Source organism: Oncorhynchus masou, chromosome 25 (assembly GCF_036934945.1).
Source record: "Oncorhynchus masou masou isolate Uvic2021 chromosome 25, UVic_Omas_1.1, whole genome shotgun sequence".
Lineage (NCBI taxonomy): Eukaryota > Metazoa > Chordata > Actinopteri > Salmoniformes > Salmonidae > Oncorhynchus > Oncorhynchus masou.
In genome coordinates this window covers 9,245,154-9,268,172 of record NC_088236.1, presented here as the reverse complement: position 1 = coordinate 9,268,172, position 23,019 = coordinate 9,245,154, and the positions used below count along the sequence as shown (strand labels likewise).

Genomic DNA, 23,019 nt, shown 5'->3' with positions numbered 1-23,019 from the left:
GATAGTGGAGGCCTGGTTAGAGGGGGATAGTGGAGGGGGATAGTGGAGGGGGATAGTGGAGGCCTGGTTAGAGGGGGATAGTGGAGGCCTGGTTAGAGGGGGATAGTGGAGGCCTGGTTAGAGGGGGATAGTGGAGGCCTGGTTAGAGGGGGATAGTGGAGGCCTAGTTAGAGGGGGATAGTGGAGGCCTGGTTAGAGGGGGATAGTGGAGGCCTGGTTAGAGGGGGATAGTGGAGGTCTGGTTAGAGAGATGTAATGGAGGGGGATAGTGGAGGTCTGGTTAGAGGGGGATAGTGGAGGTCTGGTTAGAGGGGGATAATGGAGGTCTGGTTAGAGGGGGATAGTGGAGGTCTGGTTAGAGGGGGATAGTGGAGGGGGATAGTGGAGGCCTGGTTAGAGGGGGATAGTAGAGGGGGATAGTGGAGGCCTGGTTAGAGGGGGATAGTGGAGGGGGATAGTGGAGGGGGATAGTGGAGGGGGATAGTGGAGGCCTGGTTAGAGGGGGATAGTGGAGGGGGATAGTGGAGTTCTGGTTAGGGAGGGGTGTATGTATATTTCATGGAGGGCGGGCTGGGAGTCTCAGATGTAAGGGATAGTGTGTAGACTAGAGTGAGAGCATTGGACTGATACGAGTACAGAATCAGAGGCCGGACTGAGGGGAGGAGCTACAGGGAATAATCCTCTGGCCATCTGGTGTGTGTGTGTGTGTGTGTGTCAGTCATTACGTGGGACAGGGTCCTGGTGTACTTCCTGTCTTCCCCTGTCACCTTTTGTCTTCCTGACTGACTCTTGGGGCTGCGCCTAGCTATTTGGTGACCTTAGGCAAGATTTAGAAGTGGGACCTCCCCACCTTGCAGGCAAAACGTTTTAGTAGCCCTCCTGTTGATGGCCGAACATTTTTGAGTTTTAAAGTACATTTCCTGCAATTCTACTTATTTTGCCATGGGAAGGAGATACATTTTTCTCTCTCCAAATGTTCCTGTTAGCTCAGACAAGCCCCACCCTCTACCAGTTCCAAAACTCCTTGGTACAGATCTAGGATCAGCTTTCCCATCTCTACCCGAACCTTAACCATTACTGACCTCAGATCACCAGTCCCAACTAGTTTTGCACGGTATACCAAAACGTTGTTACTTTTTTGATACGAAGCATGAAAAACAGTTTGTTACCATAATTTTTGGGACTTTACTTCTGTCAAATGTGTCTTTCACTGATTAATTCTATCGTTGCAGTCGATGTCCCCCTTATAGCACTAGAGCGCTGTGCCTGCTATACTTAGCCTGCACAGGGAGTCTGGACTGTATCATGTTAGCTCCTCATTTAGTCTGGACTGTGTCATGTTAGCTCCTCACTTAGTCTGGACTGTATCATGTTAGCTCCTCACTTAGTCTGGACTGTGTCATGTTAGCTCCTCACTTAGTCTGGACTGTGTCATGTTAGCTCCTCACTTAGTCTGGACTGTATCATGTTAGCTCCTCACTTAGTCTGGACTGTATCATGTTAGCTCCTCACTTAGTCTGGACTGTGTCATGTTAGCTCCTCACTTAGTCTGGACTGTGTCATGTTAGCTCCTCACTTAGTCTGGACTGTGTCATGTTAGCTCCTCACTTAGTCTGGACTGTGTCATGTTAGCTCCTCACTTAGTCTGGACTGTATCATGTCAGCTCCTCACTTAGTCTGGACTGTGTCATGTTAGCTCCTCACTTAGCCTGCACTGGGAGTCTGGACTGTATCATGTTAGCTCCTCACTTAGTCTGGACTGTGTCATGTTAGCTCCTCACTTAGTCTGGACTGTGTCATGTTAGCTCCTCACTTAGTCTGGACTGTATCATGTTAGCTCCTCACTTAGTCTGGACTGTATCATGTTAGCTCCTCACTTAGTCTGGACTGTATCATGTTAGCTCCTCACTTAGTCTGGACTGTGTCATGTTAGCTCCTCACTAGGAGTCTGGACTGTATCATGTTAGCTCCTCATTTACTCTGGACTGTATCATGTTAGCTCCTCATTTAGCCTGGACTGTGTCATGTTAGCTCCTCACTTAGTCTGGACTGTGTCATGTTAACTCCTCACTTAGTCTGGACTGTGTCATGTTAGCTCTTCACTTAGTCTGGACTGTGTCATGTTAGCTCCTCACTAGGAGTCTGGACTGTATCATGTTAGCTCCTCATTTACTCTGGACTGTATCATGTTAGCTCCTCATTTAGCCTGGACTGTATCATGTTAGCTCCTCACTTAGTCTGGACTGTATCATGTTAGCTCCCCACTTAGCCTGGACTGTATCATGTTAGATCCCCACTTAGTCTGGACTGTATCATGTTAGATCCCCACTTAGTCTGGACTGTATCATGTTAGCTCCTCATTTAGTCTGGACTGTGTCATGTTAGCTCCTCACTTAGTCTGGACTGTGTCATGTTAGCTCCTCACTTAGTCTGGACTGTGTCATGTTAGCTCCTCACTTAGTCTGGACTGTGTCATGTTAGCTCCTCACTTAGTCTGGACTGTATCATGTTAGCTCCTCACTTAGTCTGGACTGTATCATGTTAGCTCCTCACTTAGTCTGGACTGTGTCATGTTAGCTCCTCACTTAGTCTGGACTGTGTCATGTTAGCTCCTCACTTAGTCTGGACTGTGTCATGTTAGCTCCTCACTTAGTCTGGACTGTGTCATGTTAGCTCCTCACTTAGTCTGGACTGTGTCATGTTAGCTCCTCACTTAGTCTGGACTGTATCATGTCAGCTCCTCACTTAGTCTGGACTGTGTCATGTTAGCTCCTCACTTAGCCTGCACTGGGAGTCTGGACTGTATCATGTTAGCTCCTCACTTAGTCTGGACTGTGTCATGTTAGCTCCTCACTTAGTCTGGACTGTGTCATGTTAGCTCCTCACTTAGTCTGGACTGTATCATGTTAGCTCCTCACTTAGTCTGCACTGGGAGTCTGGACTGTGTCATGTTAGCTCCTCACTTAGTCTGGACTGTATCATGTTAGCTCCTCACTTAGTCTGGACTGTATCATGTTAGCTCCTCACTTAGTCTGGACTGTGTCATGTTAGCTCCTCACTAGGAGTCTGGACTGTATCATGTTAGCTCCTCATTTACTCTGGACTGTATCATGTTAGCTCCTCATTTAGCCTGGACTGTGTCATGTTAGCTCCTCACTTAGTCTGGACTGTGTCATGTTAGCTCCTCACTTAGTCTGGACTGTATCATGTTAGCTCCTCATTTACTCTGGACTGTATCATGTTAGCTCCTCATTTAGCCTGGACTGTATCATGTTAGCTCCTCACTTAGTCTGGACTGTATCATGTTAGCTCCCCACTTAGCCTGGACTGTATCATGTTAGATCCCCACTTAGTCTGGACTGTATCATGTTAGATCCCCACTTAGTCTGGACTGTATCATGTTAGCTCCCCTCTTAGTCTGGACTGTATCATGTTAGCTCCTCACTTAGTCTGGACTGTATCATGTTAGCTCCTCACTGGGAGTCTGGACTGTATCATGTCAGCTCCTCACTGGGAGTCTGGACTGTATCATGTTAGCTCCTCACTTAGTCTGGACTGTATCATGTTAGCTCCTCACTGGGAGTCTGGACTGTATCATGTTAGCTCCTCACTCGGAGTCTGGACTGTATCATGCTAGCCCCTCACTGGGGGTCTGGACTGTGTCATGTTTGCTCCTCACTGGGAGTCTGGACTGTATCATGTCAGCTCCTCACTGGGAGTCTGGACTGTATCATGTTAGCTCCTCACTGGGAGTCTGGACTGTATCATGTCAGCTCCTCACTGGGAGTCTGGACTGTATCATGTCAGCTCCTCACTGGGAGTCTGGACTGTATCATGTTAGCTCCTCACTGGGAATCTGGACTGTATCATGTTAGCTCCTCACTGGGAATCTGGACTGTATCATGTTAGCTCCTCACTGGGAATCTGGACTGTATCATGCTAGCTCCTCACTTAGGTTGCACTGGGAGTTTGGACTGTATCATGTCAGCTCCTCACTGGGAATCTGGACTGTATCATGTTAGCTCCTCACTGGGAATCTGGACTGTATCATGTTAGCTCCTCACTGGGAGTCTGGACTGTATCATGTTAGCTCCTCACTTAGTCTGGACTGTATCATGTTAGCTCCTCACTTCGTCTGGACTGTATCATGTTAGCTCCTCACTGGGAGTCTGGACTGTATCATGCTAGCTCCTCACTTAGGTTGCACTGGGAGTTTGGACTGTATCATGTCAGCTCCTCACTGGGAGTCTGGACTGTATCATGTTAGCTCCTCACTGGGAATCTGGACTGTATCATGTTAGCTCCTCACTGGGAGTCTGGACTGTATCATGTTAGCTCCTCACTTAGTCTGGACTGTATCATGTTAGCTCCTCACTGGGAGTCTGGACTGTATCATGTTAGCTCCTCACTTAGTCTGGACTGTATCATGTTAGCTCCTCACTTCGTCTGGACTGTATCATGTTAGCTCCTCACTAGGAGTCTGGACTGTGTCATGTTTGCTCCTCACTGGGAATCTGGACTGTATCATGTTAGCTCCTCACTGGGAGTCTGGACTGTATCATGTTAGCTCCTCACTTAGTCTGGACTGTATCATGTTAGCTCCTCACTTAGTCTGGACTGTATCATGTTAGCTCCTCACAAAGCCAGCTACTGCTCTGATCTGACTGGATTATGTTCTGGGACTTTGGTTAATGTTTTTTTTTTTACTGTGGTATATCGTTTCTGGATCAAGTGTTGAGATTTTTAACCTGGTATTGGTGTCGAAGTCAAAATTCTGGTATCGTAACAACACGAGTCCCAACAGTTCAATATCTACAGAGCTGTCCATGGTGCTGACGTCCCTTCCAATATCTACAGAGCTGTCCATGGTGCTGACGCCCCTTCCAATATCTACAGAGCTGTCCATGGTGCTGACGTCCCTTCCAATATCTACAGAGCTGTCCACGGTGCTGACGTCCCTTCCAATATCAACACAGCTGTCCATGGTGCTGACGCCCCTTCCGATATCTACAGAGCTGTCCATGGAGCTGACGCCCCTTCCGATATCGACACAGCTGTCCATGGTGCTGACGCCCCTTCCGATATCTACAGAGCTGTCCATGGTGCTGACGCCCCTTCTGATATCTACAGAGCTGTCCATGGAGCTGACGCCCCTTCCGATATCGACACAGCTGTCCATGGTGCTGACGCCCCTTCCGATATCTACAGAGCTGTCCATGGTGCTGACGCCCCTTCTGATATCTACAGAGCTGTCCATGGTGCTGACGCCCCTTCCGATATCTACAGAGCTGTCCATGGAGCTGACGCCCCTTCCGATATCGACACAGCTGTCCATGGTGCTGACGCCCCTTCCGATATCTACAGAGCTGTCCATGGTGCTGACGCCCCTTCCGATATCTACAGAGCTGTCCATGGTGCTGACGCCCCTTCCGATATCTACAGAGCTGTCCATGGAGCTGACGTCCCTTCCAATTGCTGCAAAGTGCTGAATTCCCCTTTAACTGTCTAGGTTTTAAACTGGGATTGTCCGCGCATCACAGCTGTGTTATTAGCCCACTGAGCTAAAGCCTGCTTTGGAAACGTCCATGCAACACGTGTAATAGTCCCCCAACCCATTTGTAGGAGATTGACATGACATTACATACAAATGACAGAGTGACACTAAGGAGGTGGGCAGGAGCCTGATGATGGGAAATTCAGGATATTAAAGAGGATTGTGACGTCATGATAATCTGACAGGGTATTCTCTCTGAACTCTGGTGACCACTGCCTGGCTCTGCTTCCCGCTCTCCTTGCTCTCCTCTCTCTCTCTCTGCCCCCTGTTCTCTTCTCTCTCTGCCCCCTGTTCTCTTCTCTCTCTGCCCCCTGTTCTCTTCTCTCTCTGCCCCCTGTTCTCTTCTCTCTCTGCCCCCTGTTCTCTTCTCTCTCTGCCCCCTGTTCTCTTCTCTCTCTGCCCCCTGTTCTCTTCTCTCTCTGCCCCCTGTTCTCTTCTCTCTCTGCCTCCTGTTCTCTTCGCTCTCTCCGGCCCCCTGTTCTCCTCGCTCTCTCCGGCCCCCTGTTCTCCTCGCTCTCTCTGCCCCCCTGTTCTCCTCACTCTCTCTGCCCCCCTGTTCTCTCCTCGCTCTCTCTGCCCCTTGTTGTCCTCTCTCTCTCTCTCTGCCCCTGTTGTCCTCTCTCTCTCTGCCCCCTGTTGTCCTCTCTCTCTCTCTGGCCCCTGTTGTCCTCTCTCTCTCTCTGGCCCCTGTTGTCCTCTCTCTCTCTCTGGCCCCTGTTGTCCTCTCTCTCTCTCCGGCCCCTGTTGTCCTCTCTCTCTCTCCGGCCCCTGTTGTCCTCTCTCTCTCTCCGGCCCCTGTTGTCCTCTCTCTCTCTCCGGCCCCTGTTGTCCTCTCTCTCTCTCCGGCCCCTGTTGTCCTCTCTCTCTCTCCGGCCCCTGTTGTCCTCTCTCTCTCTGGCCCCTGTTGTCCTCTCTCTCTCTCCGGCCCCTGTTGTCCTCTCTCTCTCTCCGGCCCCTGTTCTCTCCTCGCTCTCTCCGCCCCCCTGTTCTCTCCTCGCTCTCTCTGCCCCTTGTTGTCCTCTCTCTCTCAGGCCCCTGTTGTCCTCTCTCTCTCTCCGCCCCCCTGTTCTCTCCTCGCTCTCTCTGCCCCTTGTTGTCCTCTCTCTCTCAGGCCCCTGTTGTCCTCTCTCTCTCTCCGCCCCCCTGTTCTCTTCTCGCTCTCTCTCCGCCCCTTGTTGTCCTTTCTCTCTCTCCGCCCCCCTGTTCTCTTCTCGCTCTCTCTCTGCCCCTTGTTGTCCTTTCTCTCTCTCCGCCCCCCTGTTCTCTCCTCGCTCTCTCTCCGCCCCCCTGTTCTCTCCTCGCTCTCTCTGCCCCTTGTTGTCCTCGCTCTCTCTCTGCCCCTTGTTGTCCTCTCTCTCTCTCTCCGCCCCCCTGTTCTCTCCTCGCTCTCTCTCCGCCCCCCTGTTCTCTCCTCGCTCTCTCTGCCCCTTGTTGTCCTCACTCTCTCTCTGCCCCTTGTTGTCCTCGCTCTCTCTCTGCCCCTTGTTGTCCTCGTTCTCTCTCTCTGCCCCCTGTTCTCACCTCGCTCTCTCTCTCTGCCCCCTGTTTTCCACTCTCTCTCTGCCCCCTGTTATCCTCTCTCTCTGCCCCTGTTATCCTCTCTCTCTCTGCCCCCTGTTGTCCTCTCTCTCTCTCTCTGCCCCTGTTGTCCTCTCTCTCTCTCTGCCCCTGTTGTCCTCTCTCTCTCTGCCCCTGTTGTCCTCTCTCTCTCTCTGCCCCTGTTGTCCTCTCTCTCTCTGCCCCTGTTGTCCTCACCTCGCTCTCTCTCTGCCCCTGTTGTCTCCTCGCTCTCTCTCTGCCCCCTGTTGTCCTTTCTCTCTCTCTCTCCGCCCCCTGTTGTCTCCTCGCTCTCTCTCCGCCCCCTGTTGTCCTCGCGCTCTCTTCTCTTTGTCTGTTGGAGGGCTTTAAATAGAGACCAACCCTGCCAAGGATTGGATTTGGAATACACAGTGTTTTGATAGAGAGGGAATGATGGGTCGTGGAGTTTGCCTTGCTCCACACGCAGATGGATTTGACCCACAGTAAGTTGTCACAGAGCAGAGTATTGCTACGTACACACACAGTGGTCGTATGTGGGATTAAATGTTACATCATTATATCCTCTCAAAAGTCTGTCATTATTAGAGCAGCCATTGTCCAGCAGGCCAAACGGCATTATGATGGCACACGGTCGGCCTCTCTCCTGTGTCCCAATAATCTCTACTTTCTCCTGAAGTGTCGATGTTCACCTCTCCCTATAAATGTAAAACTATTAAATTGCTGTTGGTGCAATATGCTACCGAGAGGGCGTTCCCACCACATTTCCTATACCAGTTATTTTCTGTCAAATCCATGAAGGGAAGTGATGAAGTGCACACTTTGAGAGTAAGAAGAGTGACTCCGTGTCACTGTCTATATCCCCCCCCTCTCCCCCTGGCTCCCTCTGAGGTTCCTCCCTCAGGTGGTCTGACTGCGTCTTAATTGGGCTGTTGCCACGGGTTACCAGGGACACGGCTTGGAGTTCAGCCTGTCTAACGATGCAGTCAGTAAGTACAGTTGAAGTCGGATGTTTACATACACCTTAGCCAAATACATTTAAACTCAGTCTTTCACAATTCCTGACATTTAATCCTAGTAAAGAATTCCCTGTTTTAGGTCAGTTAGGATCACCACTTTATTTTAAGGATGTGAAATGTCACAATAATAGTTGAGAGAACGATTTATTTCAGCTTTTATTTCTTTCATCACATTCCCAGTGGGTCAGACGTACACTCAATTAGTATTTGGTAGCATTGCTTTTAAATTGTTTAAGTTGGGTCAAATGTTTCGGGTAGCCTTCCATAGGCTCCCCACAATAAGTTGGGTGAATTTTGGCCCATTCCTCCTGACAGAGCTGGTGTAACTGAGTCAGGTTTGTAGGCCTCCTTGCTCGTACAAGCTTTTTCAGTTATGCCCACAAATTGTGTATGTGATTTAGGTCAGGGCTTTGTGATGGCCACTCCAATACCTTGACTGTGTTGTCCTTAAGCCATTTTGCAACAACTTTGGAAGTATGCTTGGGGTCACTGTCCATTTGGAAGACCCATTTGCGACCAAGCTTTAACTTCCTGACTGATGTCTTGAGATGTTGCTTCAATATATCCACATCATTTTCTGTCCTCATGATGCCATCTATTTTGTGAGGTGCACCAGTCCTTCCTGCAGCAAAGCAGCCCCACAACATGATGCCTCCACCCCCGTGCTTCACAGTTGGGATGGTGTTCTTCGGCTTGCAAGCCTCCCCCTTTTCCTCCAAACATAATGATGGTCATTATGGCCAAACAGTTGTTATTGTTGTTTCATCAGGACAATTCTCTAAAAAGTATGGTCTTTGTCCCCATGTGCAGTTGTAAACCATAGTCTGGCTCTTTCATGGCGGTTTTGGAGCAGTGGCTTCTTCCTTGCTGAGTGGCCTTTCAGGTTATATCGATATAGGACTCGTTTTACTGTGGATATGCATACTTTTGTACTTGTTTCCTCCAGCATCTTCACAATGTCATTTGCTGTTGTTCTGGGATTAATTTGCACTTTTCGCACCAAAGTACGTTCACCTCTAGGAGACAGAATGCGTCTCCTTCCTGAGTGGTATGACGGCTGCATGGTCCTGTGGTGTTTATACTTGTGTACTATTGATTGTACCAGTAGTGTGGTAGAACAGGCATTAAGTATGATGTGGTAGAACAGGCATTAAGTATGGTGTGGTAGAACAGGCATTAAGTATGATGTGGTAGAACAGGCATTAAGTATGATGTGGTAGAACAGGCATTAAGTATGGTGTGGTAGAACAGGCATTAAGTATGGTGTGGTAGAACAGGCATTAAGTATGGTGTGGTAGAACAGGCATTAAGTATGGTGTGGTAGAACAGGCATTAAGTATGATGTGGTAGAACAGGCATTAAGTATGATGTGGTAGAACAGGCATTAAGTATGGTGTGGTAGAACAGGCATTAAGTATGGTGTGGTAGAACAGGCATTAAGTATGATGTGGTAGAACAGGCATTAAGTATGATGTGGTAGAACAGGCATTAAGTATGGTGTGGTAGAACAGGCATTAATTATGATGTGGTAGAACAGGCATTAAGTATGATGTGGTAGAACAGGCATTAAGTATGGTGTGGTAGAACAGGCATTAAGTATGATGTGGTAGAACAGGCATTAAGTATGATGTGGTAGAACAGGCATTAAGTATGGTAGGGTAGAACAGGCATTAAGTATGATGTGGTAGAACAGGCATTAAGTATGATGTGGTAGAACAGGCATTAAGTATGATGTGGTAGAACATGCATTAAGTATGGTGTGGTAGAACAGGCATTAAGTATGATGTGGTAGAACAGGCATTAAGTATGGTGTGGTAGAACAGGCATTAAGTATGAGGTGGTAGAACAGGCATTAAGTATGATGTGGTAGAACAGGCATTAAGTATGATGTGGTAGAACAGGCATTAAGTATGATGTGGTAGGACAGGCAATAAGTATGATGGGGTAGAACAGGCATTAAGTATGATGTGGTAGAACAGGCATTAAGTATGATGTGGTAGAACAGGCATTAAGTATGATGTGGTAGAACAGGCATTAAGTATGATGGGGTAGAACAGGCATTAAGTATGATGTGGTAGAACAGGCATTAAGTATGATGTGGTAGAACAGGCATTAAGTATGATGTGGTAGAACAGGCATTAAGTATGATGTGGTAGAACAGGCATTAAGTATGATGTGGTAGAACAGGCATTAAGTATGATGTGGTAGAACAGGCATTAAGTATGATGTGGTAGAACAGGCATTAAGTATGATGGGGTAGAACAGGCATTAAGTATGGTGTGGTAGAACAGGCATTAAGTATGATGGGGTAGAACAGGCATTAAGTATGATGGGGTAGAACAGGCATTAAGTATGATGTGGTAGAACAGGCATTAAGTATGATGTGGTAGAACAGGCATTAAGTATGGTGTGGTAGAACAGGCATTAAGTATGATGTGGTAGAACAGGCATTAAGTATGATGTGGTAGAACAGGCATTAAGTATGGTGTGGTAAAACAGGCATTAAGTATGATGTGGTAGAACAGGCATTAAGTATGATGTGGTAGGACAGGCATTAAGTATGATGTGGTAGAACAGGCATTAAGTATGGTGTGGTAGAACAGGCATTAAGTATGGTGTGGTAGAACAGGCATTAAGTATGATGTGGTAGAACAGGCATTAAGTATGGTGTGGTAGAACAGGCATTAAGTATGATGTGGTAGAACAGGCATTAAGTATGATGTGGTAGGACAGGCATTAAGTATGATGGGGTAGAACAGGCATTAAGTATGATGGGGTAGAACAGGCATTAAGTATGATGTGGTAGAACAGGCATTAAGTATGATGTGGTAGAACAGGCATTAAGTATGATGGGGTAGAACAGGCATTAAGTATGATGTGGTAGAACAGGCATTAAGTATGATGTGGTAGAACAGGCATTAAGTATGATGTGGTAGAACAGGCATTAAGTATGATGTGGTAGAACAGGCATTAAGTATGATGTGGTAGAACAGGCATTAAGTATGATGTGGTAGAACAGGCATTAAGTATGATGTGGTAGAACAGGCATTAAGTATGATGGGGTAGAACAGGCATTAAGTATGATGTGGTAGAACAGGCATTAAGTATGATTTGGTAGAACAGGCATTAAGTATGATTTGGTAGAACAGGCATTAAGTATGATGTGGTAGAACAGGCATTAAGTATGATGTGGTAGAACAGGCATTAAGTATGATGGGGTAGAACAGGCATTAAGTATGATGGGGTAGAACAGGCATTAAGTATGATTTGGTAGAACAGGCATTAAGTATGATGTGGTAGGACAGGCATTAAGTATGATGTGGTAGAACAGGCATTAAGTATGATGGGGTAGAACAGGCATTAAGTATGGTGTGGTAGAACAGGCATTAAGTATGATGGGGTAGAACAGGCATTAAGTATGATGTGGTAGAACAGGCATTAAGTATGATTTGGTAGAACAGGCATTAAGTATGATTTGGTAGAACAGGCATTAAGTATGATGTGGTAGAACAGGCATTAAGTATGATGTGGTAGAACAGGCATTAAGTATGATGGGGTAGAACAGGCATTAAGTATGATGGGGTAGAACAGGCATTAAGTATGATTTGGTAGAACAGGCATTAAGTATGATGTGGTAGAACAGGCATTAAGTATGATGGGGTAGAACAGGCATTAAGTATGATTTGGTAGAACAGGCATTAAGTATGATGTGGTAGAACAGGCATTAAGTATGGTGTGGTAGAACAGGCATTAAGTATGATGTGGTAGAACAGGCATTAAGTATGGTATGGTAGAACAGGCATTAAGTATGATTTGGTAGAACAGGCATTAAGCATGATGGGGTAGAACAGGCATTAAGTATGATGGGGTAGAACAGGCATTAAGTATGATTTGGTAGAACAGGCATTAAGTATGATGTGGTAGAACAGGCATTAAGTATGGTGTGGTAGAACAGGCATTAAGTATGGTGTGGTAGAACAGGCATTAAGTATGATGTGGTAGAACAGGCATTAAGTATGGTGTGGTAGAACAGGCATTAAGTATGATGTGGTAGAACAGGCATTAAGTATGATGGGGTAGAACAGGCATTAAGTATGATGGGGTAGAACAGGCATTAAGTATGATGTGGTAGAACAGGCATTAAGTATGATGGGGTAGAACAGGCATTAAGTATGATGTGGTAGAACAGGCATTAAGTATGATGTGGTAGAACAGGCATTAAGTATGGTGTGGTAGAACAGGCATTAAGTATGGTGTGGTAGAACAGGCATTAAGTATGATGGGGTAGAACAGGCATTAAGTATGATGTGGTAGAACAGGCATTAAGTATGATGTGGTAGAACAGGCATTAAGTATGATGTGGTAGAACAGGCATTAAGTATGATTTGGTAGAACAGGCATTAAGTATGATGTGGTAGAACAGGCATTAAGTATGATGTGGTAGAACAGGCATTAAGTATGGTGTGGTAGAACAGGCATTAAGTATGATTTGGTAGAACAGGCATTAAGTATGATGAGGTAGAACAGGCATTAAGTATGATTTGGTAGAACAAGCATTAAGTATGATTTGGTAGAACAGGCATTAAGTATGATTTGGTAGAACAGGCATTAAGTATGATGTGGTAGAACAGGCATTAAGTATGATGGGGTAGAACAGGCATTAAGTATGATGTGGTAGAACAGGCATTAAGTATGATGGGGTAGAACAGGCATTAAGTTTGGAGATTATGATAACTTTTAGTGTCCTACAAATATAGGATCTTAATTTGAGCCAGTTTTCTACAGCAGGAAAATAATCCTGAAACAACAGGAAATGTGAATTATTATGTAGATTATCATTAATGGAGATTTGTGTAGGGGTGATACATTTATTGTAAGGAAAACATCAAAGTGGAAATTACTAGCTTCAGAAGCTAGTAAACTCAAGTACACTACAAGTTAAAAATGTCCTGCAGGAAAGTTCTCCTGTAACAGGATGATCAAATTAAGATCCTGCATCTGTATCTGACTGGTAGACTGAGAGGCTGGGCGTGTCAGACTAAAGAGGGAGAGATGAACATATGATCCTAGTACACAGTATGACAGGAGGATGGTTTGTCTATGGCTCTCTCTCTCTCTCTCACACACACACACACACACACACACACACACACACACACACACACACACACACACACACACACACACACACACACACACACACACACACACAGACCATATTTCACCTTTCTAAAAACAGAGGTGTGTGTGTGTAGATGAGGGAAGGGCCCCAGCTGCCAGTATTAAGTGGCTGTAACAGGTCAGTAACGATACAGCCGCCTGGGCGTTCACGTCCAGTCACTCCGTGAGACATACAGCAGCTATATACAGACCCGAGGTGTCTACCTGTATAACTGTTCATCAGACTAGACCCGAGGTGTATTTCAGTATAACTGTTCATCTGACTAGACCTGAGGTGTCTACCAGTATAACTGGTCATCAGACTAGACCTGAGGTGTCTACCAGTATAACTGTTCATCAGACTAGACCTGAGGTGTCTACCAGTATAACTGTTCATCAGACTAGACCCGAGGTGTCTACCAGTATAACTGTTCATCAGACTAGACCTGAGGTGTCTACCAGTATAACTGTTCATCAGACTAGACCCGAGGTGTCTACCAGTATAACTGTTCATCAGACTAGACCTGAGGTGTATTTCTGTATAACTGTTCATCTGACTAGACCTGAGGTGTCTACCAGTATAACTGTTCATCTGACTAGACCCGAGGTGTCTACCAGTATAACTGTTCATCAGACTAGACCTGAGGTGTCTACCAGTATAACTGTTCATCAGACTAGACCCGAGGTGTCTACCAGTATAACTGTTCATCTGACTAGACCCGAGGTGTCTACCAGTATAACTGTTCATCAGACTAGACCTGAGGTGTCTACCAGTATAACTGTTCATCAGACTAGACCCGAGGTGTCTACCAGTATAACTGTTCATCTGACTAGACCCGAGGTGTCTACCAGTATAACTGTTCATCAGACTAGACCTGGGGTGTCTACCAGTATAACTGTTCATCAGACTAGACCCGAGGTGTCTACCAGTATAACTGTTCATCAGACTAGACCTGGGGTGTCTACCAGTATAACTGTTCATCAGACTAGACCCGAGGTGTCTACCAGTATAACTGTTCATCAGACTAGACCTGGGGTGTCTACCAGTATAACTGTTCATCAGACTAGACCCGAGGTGTCTACCAGTATAACTGTTCATCAGACTAGACCCGAGGTGTCTACCAGTATAACTGTTCATCTGACTAGACCCGAGGTGTCTACCAGTATAACTGTTCATCAGACTAGACCTGGGGTGTCTACCAGTATAACTGTTCATCAGACTAGACCTGAGGTGTCTACCAGTATAACTGTTCATCAGACTAGACCTGGGGTGTCTACCAGTATAACTGTTCATCAGACTAGACCTGAGGTGTCTACCAGTATAACTGTTCATCAGACTAGACCCGAGGTGTCTACCAGTATAACTGTTCATCTGACTAGACCTGAGGTGTCTACCAGTATAACTGTTCATCAGACTAGACCCGAGGTGTCTACCAGTATAACTGTTCATCTGACTAGACCCGAGGTGTCTACCAGTATAACTGTTCATCAGACTAGACCTGAGGTGTCTACCAGTATAACTGTTCATCTGACTAGACCCGAGGTGTCTACCAGTATAACTGTTCATCAGACTAGACCTGAGGTGTCTACCAGTATAACTGTTCATCAGACTAGACCCGAGGTGTCTACCAGTATAACTGTTCATCTGACTAGACCCGAGGTGTCTACCAGTATAACTGTTCATCAGACTAGACCTGGGGTGTCTACCAGTATAACTGTTCATCAGACTAGACCCGAGGTGTCTACCAGTATAACTGTTCATCTGACTAGACCCGAGGTGTCTACCAGTATAACTGTTCATCTGACTAGACCTGAGGTGTCTACCAGTATAACTGTTCATCAGACTAGACCCGAGGTGTCTACCAGTATAACTGTTCATCTGACTAGACCCGAGGTGTCTACCAGTATAACTGTTCATCTGACTAGACCTGAGGTGTCTACCAGTATAACTGTTCATCAGACTAGACCCGAGGTGTCTACCAGTATAACTGTTCATCTGACTAGACCTGAGGTGTCTACCAGTATAACTGTTCATCTGACTAGACCTGAGGTGTCTACCAGTATAACTGTTCATCAGACTAGACCTGGGGTGTCTACCAGTATAACTGTTCATCTGACTAGACCCGAGGTGTCTACCAGTATAACTGTTCATCAGACTAGACCTGGGGTGTCTACCAGTATAACTGTTCATCAGACTAGACCTGAGGTGTCTACCAGTATAACTGTTCATCAGACTAGACCTGGGGTGTCTACCAGTATAACTGTTCATCAGACTAGACCTGGGGTGTCTACCAGTATAACTGTTCATCTGACTAGACCCGAGGTGTCTACCAGTATAACTGTTCATCAGACTAGACCCGAGGTGTCTACCAGTATAACTGTTCATCAGACTAGACCTGGGGTGTCTACCAGTATAACTGTTCATCTGACTAGACCCGAGGTGTCTACCAGTATAACTGTTCATCAGACTAGACCCGAGGTGTCTACCAGTATAACTGTTCATCAGACTAGACCCGAGGTGTCTACCAGTATAACTGTTCATCTGACTAGACCTGAGGTGTCTACCAGTATAACTGTTCATCAGACTAGACCTGGGGTGTCTACCAGTATAACTGTTCATCAGACTAGACCTGGGGTGTCTACCAGTATAACTGTTCATCAGACTAGACCTGGGGTGTCTACCAGTATAACTGTCCATCTGACTAGACCTGAGGTGTCTACCAGTATAACTGTTCATCAGACTAGACCTGGGGTGTCTACCAGTATAACTGTTCATCAGACTAGACCCGAGGTGTCTACCAGTATAACTGTTCATCTGACTAGACCTGAGGTGTCTACCAGTATAACTGTTCATCAGACTAGACCTGGGGTGTCTACCAGTATAACTGTTCATCAGACTAGACCTGAGGTGTCTACCAGTATAACTGTTCATCAGACTAGACCTGAGGTGTCTACCAGTATAACTGTTCATCAGACTAGACCCGAGGTGTCTACCAGTATAACTGTTCATCTGACTAGACCCGAGGTGTCTACCAGTATAACTGTTCATCAGACTAGACCTGGGGTGTCTACCAGTATAACTGTTCATCAGACTAGACCTGGGGTGTCTACCAGTATAACTGTTCATCAGACTAGACCCGAGGTGTCTACCAGTATAACTGTTCATCTGACTAGACCCGAGGTGTATTTCTGTATATGTCTGTCTGTATAAAAAGCACTTTCTGAAGGCTGCTACTACTGTTTTAAGCTTCACCACGTCTCTCCTTGTGGATCCCTTACAGTGAGTGTGTGTGTGTGTACACCCCTTTTGTTCCGGTCCAGATCAGTCCAGTCGTGCTGAATGAAGAGTGGGTGATAGATACGCTGAGCAGATTCTATTCGTGTGTGTGTATGAGCGGGCTTCAGAGGGCTGCTAAAAGCTGTCTTTGATTCAGATGACAGTTCATTAACTACCTGTGCTTCAAAGGATCCTGCGTCCATGCAGACCTCACCACATACACACACACACTCTCACACACACACACACACACACACACACACACACACACACACACACACACACACACACACACACGTTTGTTTTACTATACTTGTGAGGACCAAACAATTGATTCCCATTCAAAATCCCATTTTTCTCTCACCCCTAACCTTAACCCTAATTCTAACCCTAACCATTATTGTAAACCTAAATGTCCCCACTTGTCTGAATTTTCCTTGTTTTACTATCCTGAGGACTTCTGGTTCTCACAAGGATAGTAAAGCCAAAAACACACACACACACACACCATGTACACACACACACCATGTACACACACACATCTTGCACACACACACCATGTACACACACACACCTTGCACACACACACCTTGCACACACACACCTTGCACACACACACCTTGCACACACACACCTTGCACACACACACCTTGCACACACGCACACACGCACGCACGCACGCACACACACACACACACAGGTGCCAAAGTCATTGCTACTGCAGATGGTCTCTAACGAAGTCATCACTGTGTGACTAAAACAATATGGCCCGAAGTCAGATGACTTTCACATCATCGTTCAATAAAGAGTGAATGAAAGCAAAGGATTTGTCATTCCCTGCAAGTCTTTCAGAGTTCTGTAGTGTTTCTTAGGGTCAAGGGAGGTTTACCTGGTCTGTTACCTTACTGCATCAATGAGGGTTCCCTGTGTTCTATTCTGATCCTATAAACACACAGGAGAGACCTAGTCTAACCCTGCTTAAAGCATTAGGCTAGGGATTACCCCACCAGAACACCCCTGCTCCCCCACACACACTCACATGGAATCACACACACTGACAGCAGGTGATCTGATATTTACATTTTCGTAATTTAGTGGACTCTCTTATCCAGAGCAACTTGCAGTAGTGAGCACATACATTTTTTTCCGTTCGTACTGGTCCGCCATGGGAATCGAACCCACAACACTGGCATTGCAAGTGCCGCGCTCTACCAAGTGAGACACGCATGAACACGATGGTTTTGGACAGACAGTGTCCTAGATCAGCACTTAAGACGCTCGATACAAACAGCCCAACATCTGCCAACGCTGCCATCTGTCCCTCTTAAGTTCTACATTTGAGTCATTTCAGTGGACGCTTTTGTCCAGAGCGACTTAGTTAGTGGTGGGACAACCACATATCACACAGGCATAGAAAGTACATTACGTTGTGGCATTACTCTCTGGCCCCAGAAGAGGACGGTGATACTGCTGTAGTGAACTCAGAACTCCGGTTGAGCTGGGAAATGTATCTGTCTCCAGGGATGAAGGCTATTACAGGTGGACTGGCTGGCGATGTTCCCACTAGGACACTGGGCCTTTCCTTAGTGTCAGTCTGCCAACCTGACGTGAACCATGGCAAGCTGTGCCGAGCAACGGCTTCAGACAAATCACCTGTTTAACACCCCAGTGTGTGTGTGTGGCAGTCTATAAATAATCTCATATATTACTGTCTGTTTCGCCTGCTCTGTCTCGCTTTCTCTCTACACTCTACAAACCACTGTCACTGTGTTTTTTAAATTTGATGTCCCTGTTGATTACAGGACTAACCTTTCTCTTCTCTTCTCTCTCTCTCTCTCTCTCTCTCTCTCTCTCTCTCTCTCTCTCTCTCTCTCTCTCTCTCTCTCTCTTTTTCAGTAAAGAAAGCCAAGCTGCATGGGCCTCCAGGTAAAAAAAAAGACCAACGCACAAACAAGATGTGGTTTTCTGTGCACATTTACCGACAGTGCCTTCAGAAAGTATTCAAAATGGATTCAATATTTTTTTTCTCATCCATCTACACACAAATATCCCATAATGACAGTGAAAACATATATATTTTTTAAAATTGTTACAAATTTATTGAAATACAAAAGTATTGACACCCGAGTCTGGCACCCTTGACGACAATGACAGCTTTGAGTTGTCTTGGGTATGTCTGTAGCAGTTTTGGAGTTAGTCATTTTTTCCCCATTCTTTCATGCAGATTTTCTTAAGCTCTGTTAAGTTAGATGAGGAGCGGCATTGAACAGCAATCTTCAAGTCTTTCCAAAGATGTTCAATTGGATTCAAGTCTGGGCTTTGGCTGGGCCACTCAAGGACTTTCACATTCTTGTTCTGAAGCCATTCCAGTGTTGCTTTGGCTGTGTGCTTGGGGTCATTGTCCTGTAGGAATGTAAATCTTCACGCCAGTCTAAAGTCATTTGCACTCTGAAGCAGGTTCTCAAGGATTTGCCTGTATTTGGTTCCATTCATTGTTCCCTCTATCTTTACCAGTCTCCCAGGCCCTGCTGTTGAAAATCATCCCCATAGCATGATGCTGCCACTACCATGCTTCACTGTAGGGATTGTTTTAGATGGGTGATGAGCTGTGCCTGGCTTTCTCCAGACATAGCGCTTTGCATACAGGCCAAAGATGTTTTTGTCCCATCAGACAACAGAAGCGTTTGCCTTATGCTCTGTCTTTCATGTGCCTTTTTGCAAACTCCATGCATGCTATCATGGTCCCTTTCCTCCAGATTGGCTTCCATCTGGCCACTCTACCATAAAGCCCAGATTGGTGAAATGCTGTAGAGACTGTTGTCCTTCTGGCAGATTCTCCCATCTCAGCCAAGGAACTTTGTAGTTCTGTCAGAGTGGTCTTTTTTTTGGTCACCTCCCTGACCAAGGTCCTTCTTGCCCAGTTGCTCACTTTGGTAGGACGGCCAGCTCTAGGCTGGGTAGTTCCATATCTTTTGTTTTATTTCTCAAAGATGGAGAACACTGTGCTGTAAGAAACTTTCAACACTTTAGAAATGGTTTTATACCTTACCCCAGACATACACTGAGTGTACAAAACATTAGCAACTCCTTCCAAATATGCAGTAGCACCCCTACTGCCCTCGGAAGTGCCTCAATTCGTCGGCACATGCCCTCTACAAGGTACAGGAATGCTGGCCCATGTTAACTCCAATTTTTTCCCCATAGTTGTGTCAAGTTGGCTGGATATCCTTTGGGTGATGGACCATTTTTTGATACACATGGGAAACTGTTGAGCGTGAAAAACCCAGCAGCATTGCAGTTCTTGACACACTCCGTGTGGACAGGCGTGTTTATCCAAAAAATTGAATTGGCCACAGGTGGACTACATTCAAGTTGTAGTGAGGATGATCAAACCTGAGCTCAATTTGGAGCGTCATAGCAAAGAGGTGGGAATAGTTATGTAAATGTGATATTTCTGTATTTCGTTTTCAATACTTTTGCAAAATTTTTCTAAAAAAAACATATTTTCACTTTGTCATTATGGAGTATTGTGTGTAGATGGGTGAGAAATCTATTTAATTCATTTTGAATTGAGGCTGTAACAACAACAACATGTGTAATAAGTCAGGGGTTATGGATCCTTTCTGAATGCGCTGTACGTGATCAGTTGAGAACAGGTTTCCCTGCTTGTCGTCGTGGTGCTGGATTAGAGGATATTCTTGACAGGCTCGTGTCGGTTCTAACTACACTCTCTGGCTACGTTTTATGACCTCCTCGCCAGTCTTTACCCTCAACTGGCTTTGAGCTCCTTACCTCTCTTCCTCTTCCTCTCCTCCACACCGGGTACAGCTGTCCGTGCCATCATTTCATCTGGGGATAGATAGATAAGAGAACTGAGAAATAGAATGTGAAATCAGCACAACTGGTCACCTGTAGCGAGATGGAGACGACACAACTGGTCACCTGTAGCGAGATGAAGACGATACAACTGGTCACCTGTAGCGAGATGGAGACGACATAACTGGTCACCTGTAGCGACATGGAGACGACACAACTGGTCACCTGTAGCGAGACGGAGACGACACAACTGGTCACCTGTAGCGAGATGGAGACGATACAACTGGTCACCTGTAGCGAGACGGAGACGACACAACTGGTCACCTGTAGCGAGATGGAGACGACACAACTGGTCACCTGTAGCGAGATGGAGACGACACAACTGGTCACCTGTAGCGACATGGAGACGACACAACTGGTCACCTGTAGCGACATGGAGACGACACAACTGGTCACCTGTAGCGACATGGAGACGACACAACTGGTCACCTGTAGCGACATGGAGACGACACAACTGGTCACCTGTAGCGACATGAAGACGACACAACTGGTCACCTGTAGCGACATGGAGACGACACAACTGGTCACTTGTAGCGACATGGAGACGACACAACTGGTCACCTGTAGCGACATGGAGACGACACAACTGGTCACCTGTAGCGACATGGAGACGACACAACTGGTCACCTGTAGCGAGACGGAGACGACACAACTGGTCACCTGTAGCGACATGGAGACGATACAACTGGTCACCTGTAGCGAGACGGAGACGATATAGCTGGTCACCTGTAGCGAGACGGAGACGATACAGCTGGTCACCTGTAGCGAGACGGAGACGACACAACTGGTCACCTGTAGCGAGACGGAGACGATACAACTGGTCACCTGTAGCGAGATGGAGACGATACAACTGGTCACCTGTAGCGAGATGGAGACGATACAACTGGTCACCTGTAGCGAGATGGAGACGATATAACTGGTCACCTGTAGCGACATGGAGACGATACAACTGGTCACCTGTAGCGAGATGGAGACGATACAACTGGTCACCTGTAGCGAGATGGAGACGACACAACTGGTCACCTGTAGCGAGATGGAGACGACACAACTGGTCACCTGTAGCGAGATGAAGACGATACAACTGGTCACCTGTAGCGAGACGGAGACGATACAACTGGTCACCTGTAGCGAGATGGAGACGACACAACTGGTCACCTGTAGCGAGATGGAGACGACACAACTGGTCACCTGTAGCGAGATGGAGACGACACAACTGGTCACCTGTAGCGAGATGAAGACGATACAACTGGTCACCTGTAGCGAGATGAAGACGATACAACTGGTCACCTGTAGCGGGATGGAGACGATACAACTGGTCACCTGTAGCGAGATGGAGACGACACAACTGGTCACCTGTAGCGAGATGAAGACGACACAACTGGTCACCTGTAGCGAGATGAAGACGATACAACTGGTCACCTGTAGCGAGACGGAGACGATACAACTGGTCACCTGTAGCGAGATGGAGACGACACAACTGGTCACCTGTAGCGAGATGGAGACGACACAACTGGTCACCTGTAGCGAGATGGAGACGACACAACTGGTCACCTGTAGCGAGATGAAGACGATACAACTGGTCACCTGTAGCGAGATGAAGACGATACAACTGGTCACCTGTAGCGGGATGGAGACGATACAACTGGTCACCTGTAGCGAGATGGAGACGACACAACTGGTCACCTGTAGCGAGATGAAGACGACACAACTGGTCACCTGTAACGACATGGAGACGACACAACTGGTCACCTGTAGCGGGATGGAGACGATACAACTGGTCACCTGTAGCGAGATGAAGACGATACAACTGGTCACCTGTAGCGAGATGGAGACGACACAACTGGTCACCTGTAGCGAGATGGAGACGACACAACTGGTCACCTGTAGCGAGATGGAGACGATACAACTGGTCACCTGTAGCGGGATGGAGATGACACAACTGGTCACCTGTAGCGAGATGGAGACGACACAACTGGTTACCTGTAGCGAGATGGAGACGACACAACTTGGTCACCTGTAGCGACATGGAGACGACACAACTGGTCACCTGTAGCGGGATGGAGACGATACAACTGGTCACCTGTAGCGGGATGTTAGGGAAATGGACTATCAGCCCAGTATGTGAATAGGGGGAGGAAAGCCCACACACACAGATTGTTCCTCAGCAGAGCTGTCCTCAGCCCTTGATTTGGTGGTGCATCACTGATAGCCTTGCGATTTGATTGGTCCTGTGTTAATGGAAGCAAAGAAGTGCATTTTCATCAGTCATTTATCTCACTAACAAGGAAGTAAGATCTTCCAAGAGATGTAACGGCACAGGATAATATTCTATCATTATAATGGTAACCAGTGGTGTGAAGTCATTTTTCATCTCGTATCAAATGCAACAACACTGAGGACCCCTCATGTCCCCTGTTATGGCCCAATTTGGGAACATCCTTTATAATGATCTAGTTCAGTAAGATGCCAGGAGGCAGGCTCTGTCTTGTCCCTCAGCAGTCCTGTCTGTCTGCTGTCCCAAAGGAGCCTCTCTTTGGGGACATGGCACGGCTCCCAAGTTTCCATGTTTTTGTGTCATTTAGTTAAACTCGTTTTTT

The 23,019-nt window shown here is 46.7% G+C and overlaps 1 protein-coding gene across 1 annotated transcript in view; it reads left to right on the top strand.

The window, feature by feature from the left end:
* The window catches only part of LOC135513460 (protein unc-13 homolog B-like), a 91,439-nt gene that overhangs the window by 10,973 nt on the left and 57,447 nt on the right, over positions 1–23,019 (top strand). Inside the window, exon 2 of the mRNA XM_064936339.1 lies at positions 18,443–18,472. Coding sequence (XP_064792411.1) covers positions 18,443–18,472 — 30 coding nt within the window. The remainder of the gene's footprint in view (positions 1–18,442; positions 18,473–23,019) is intronic.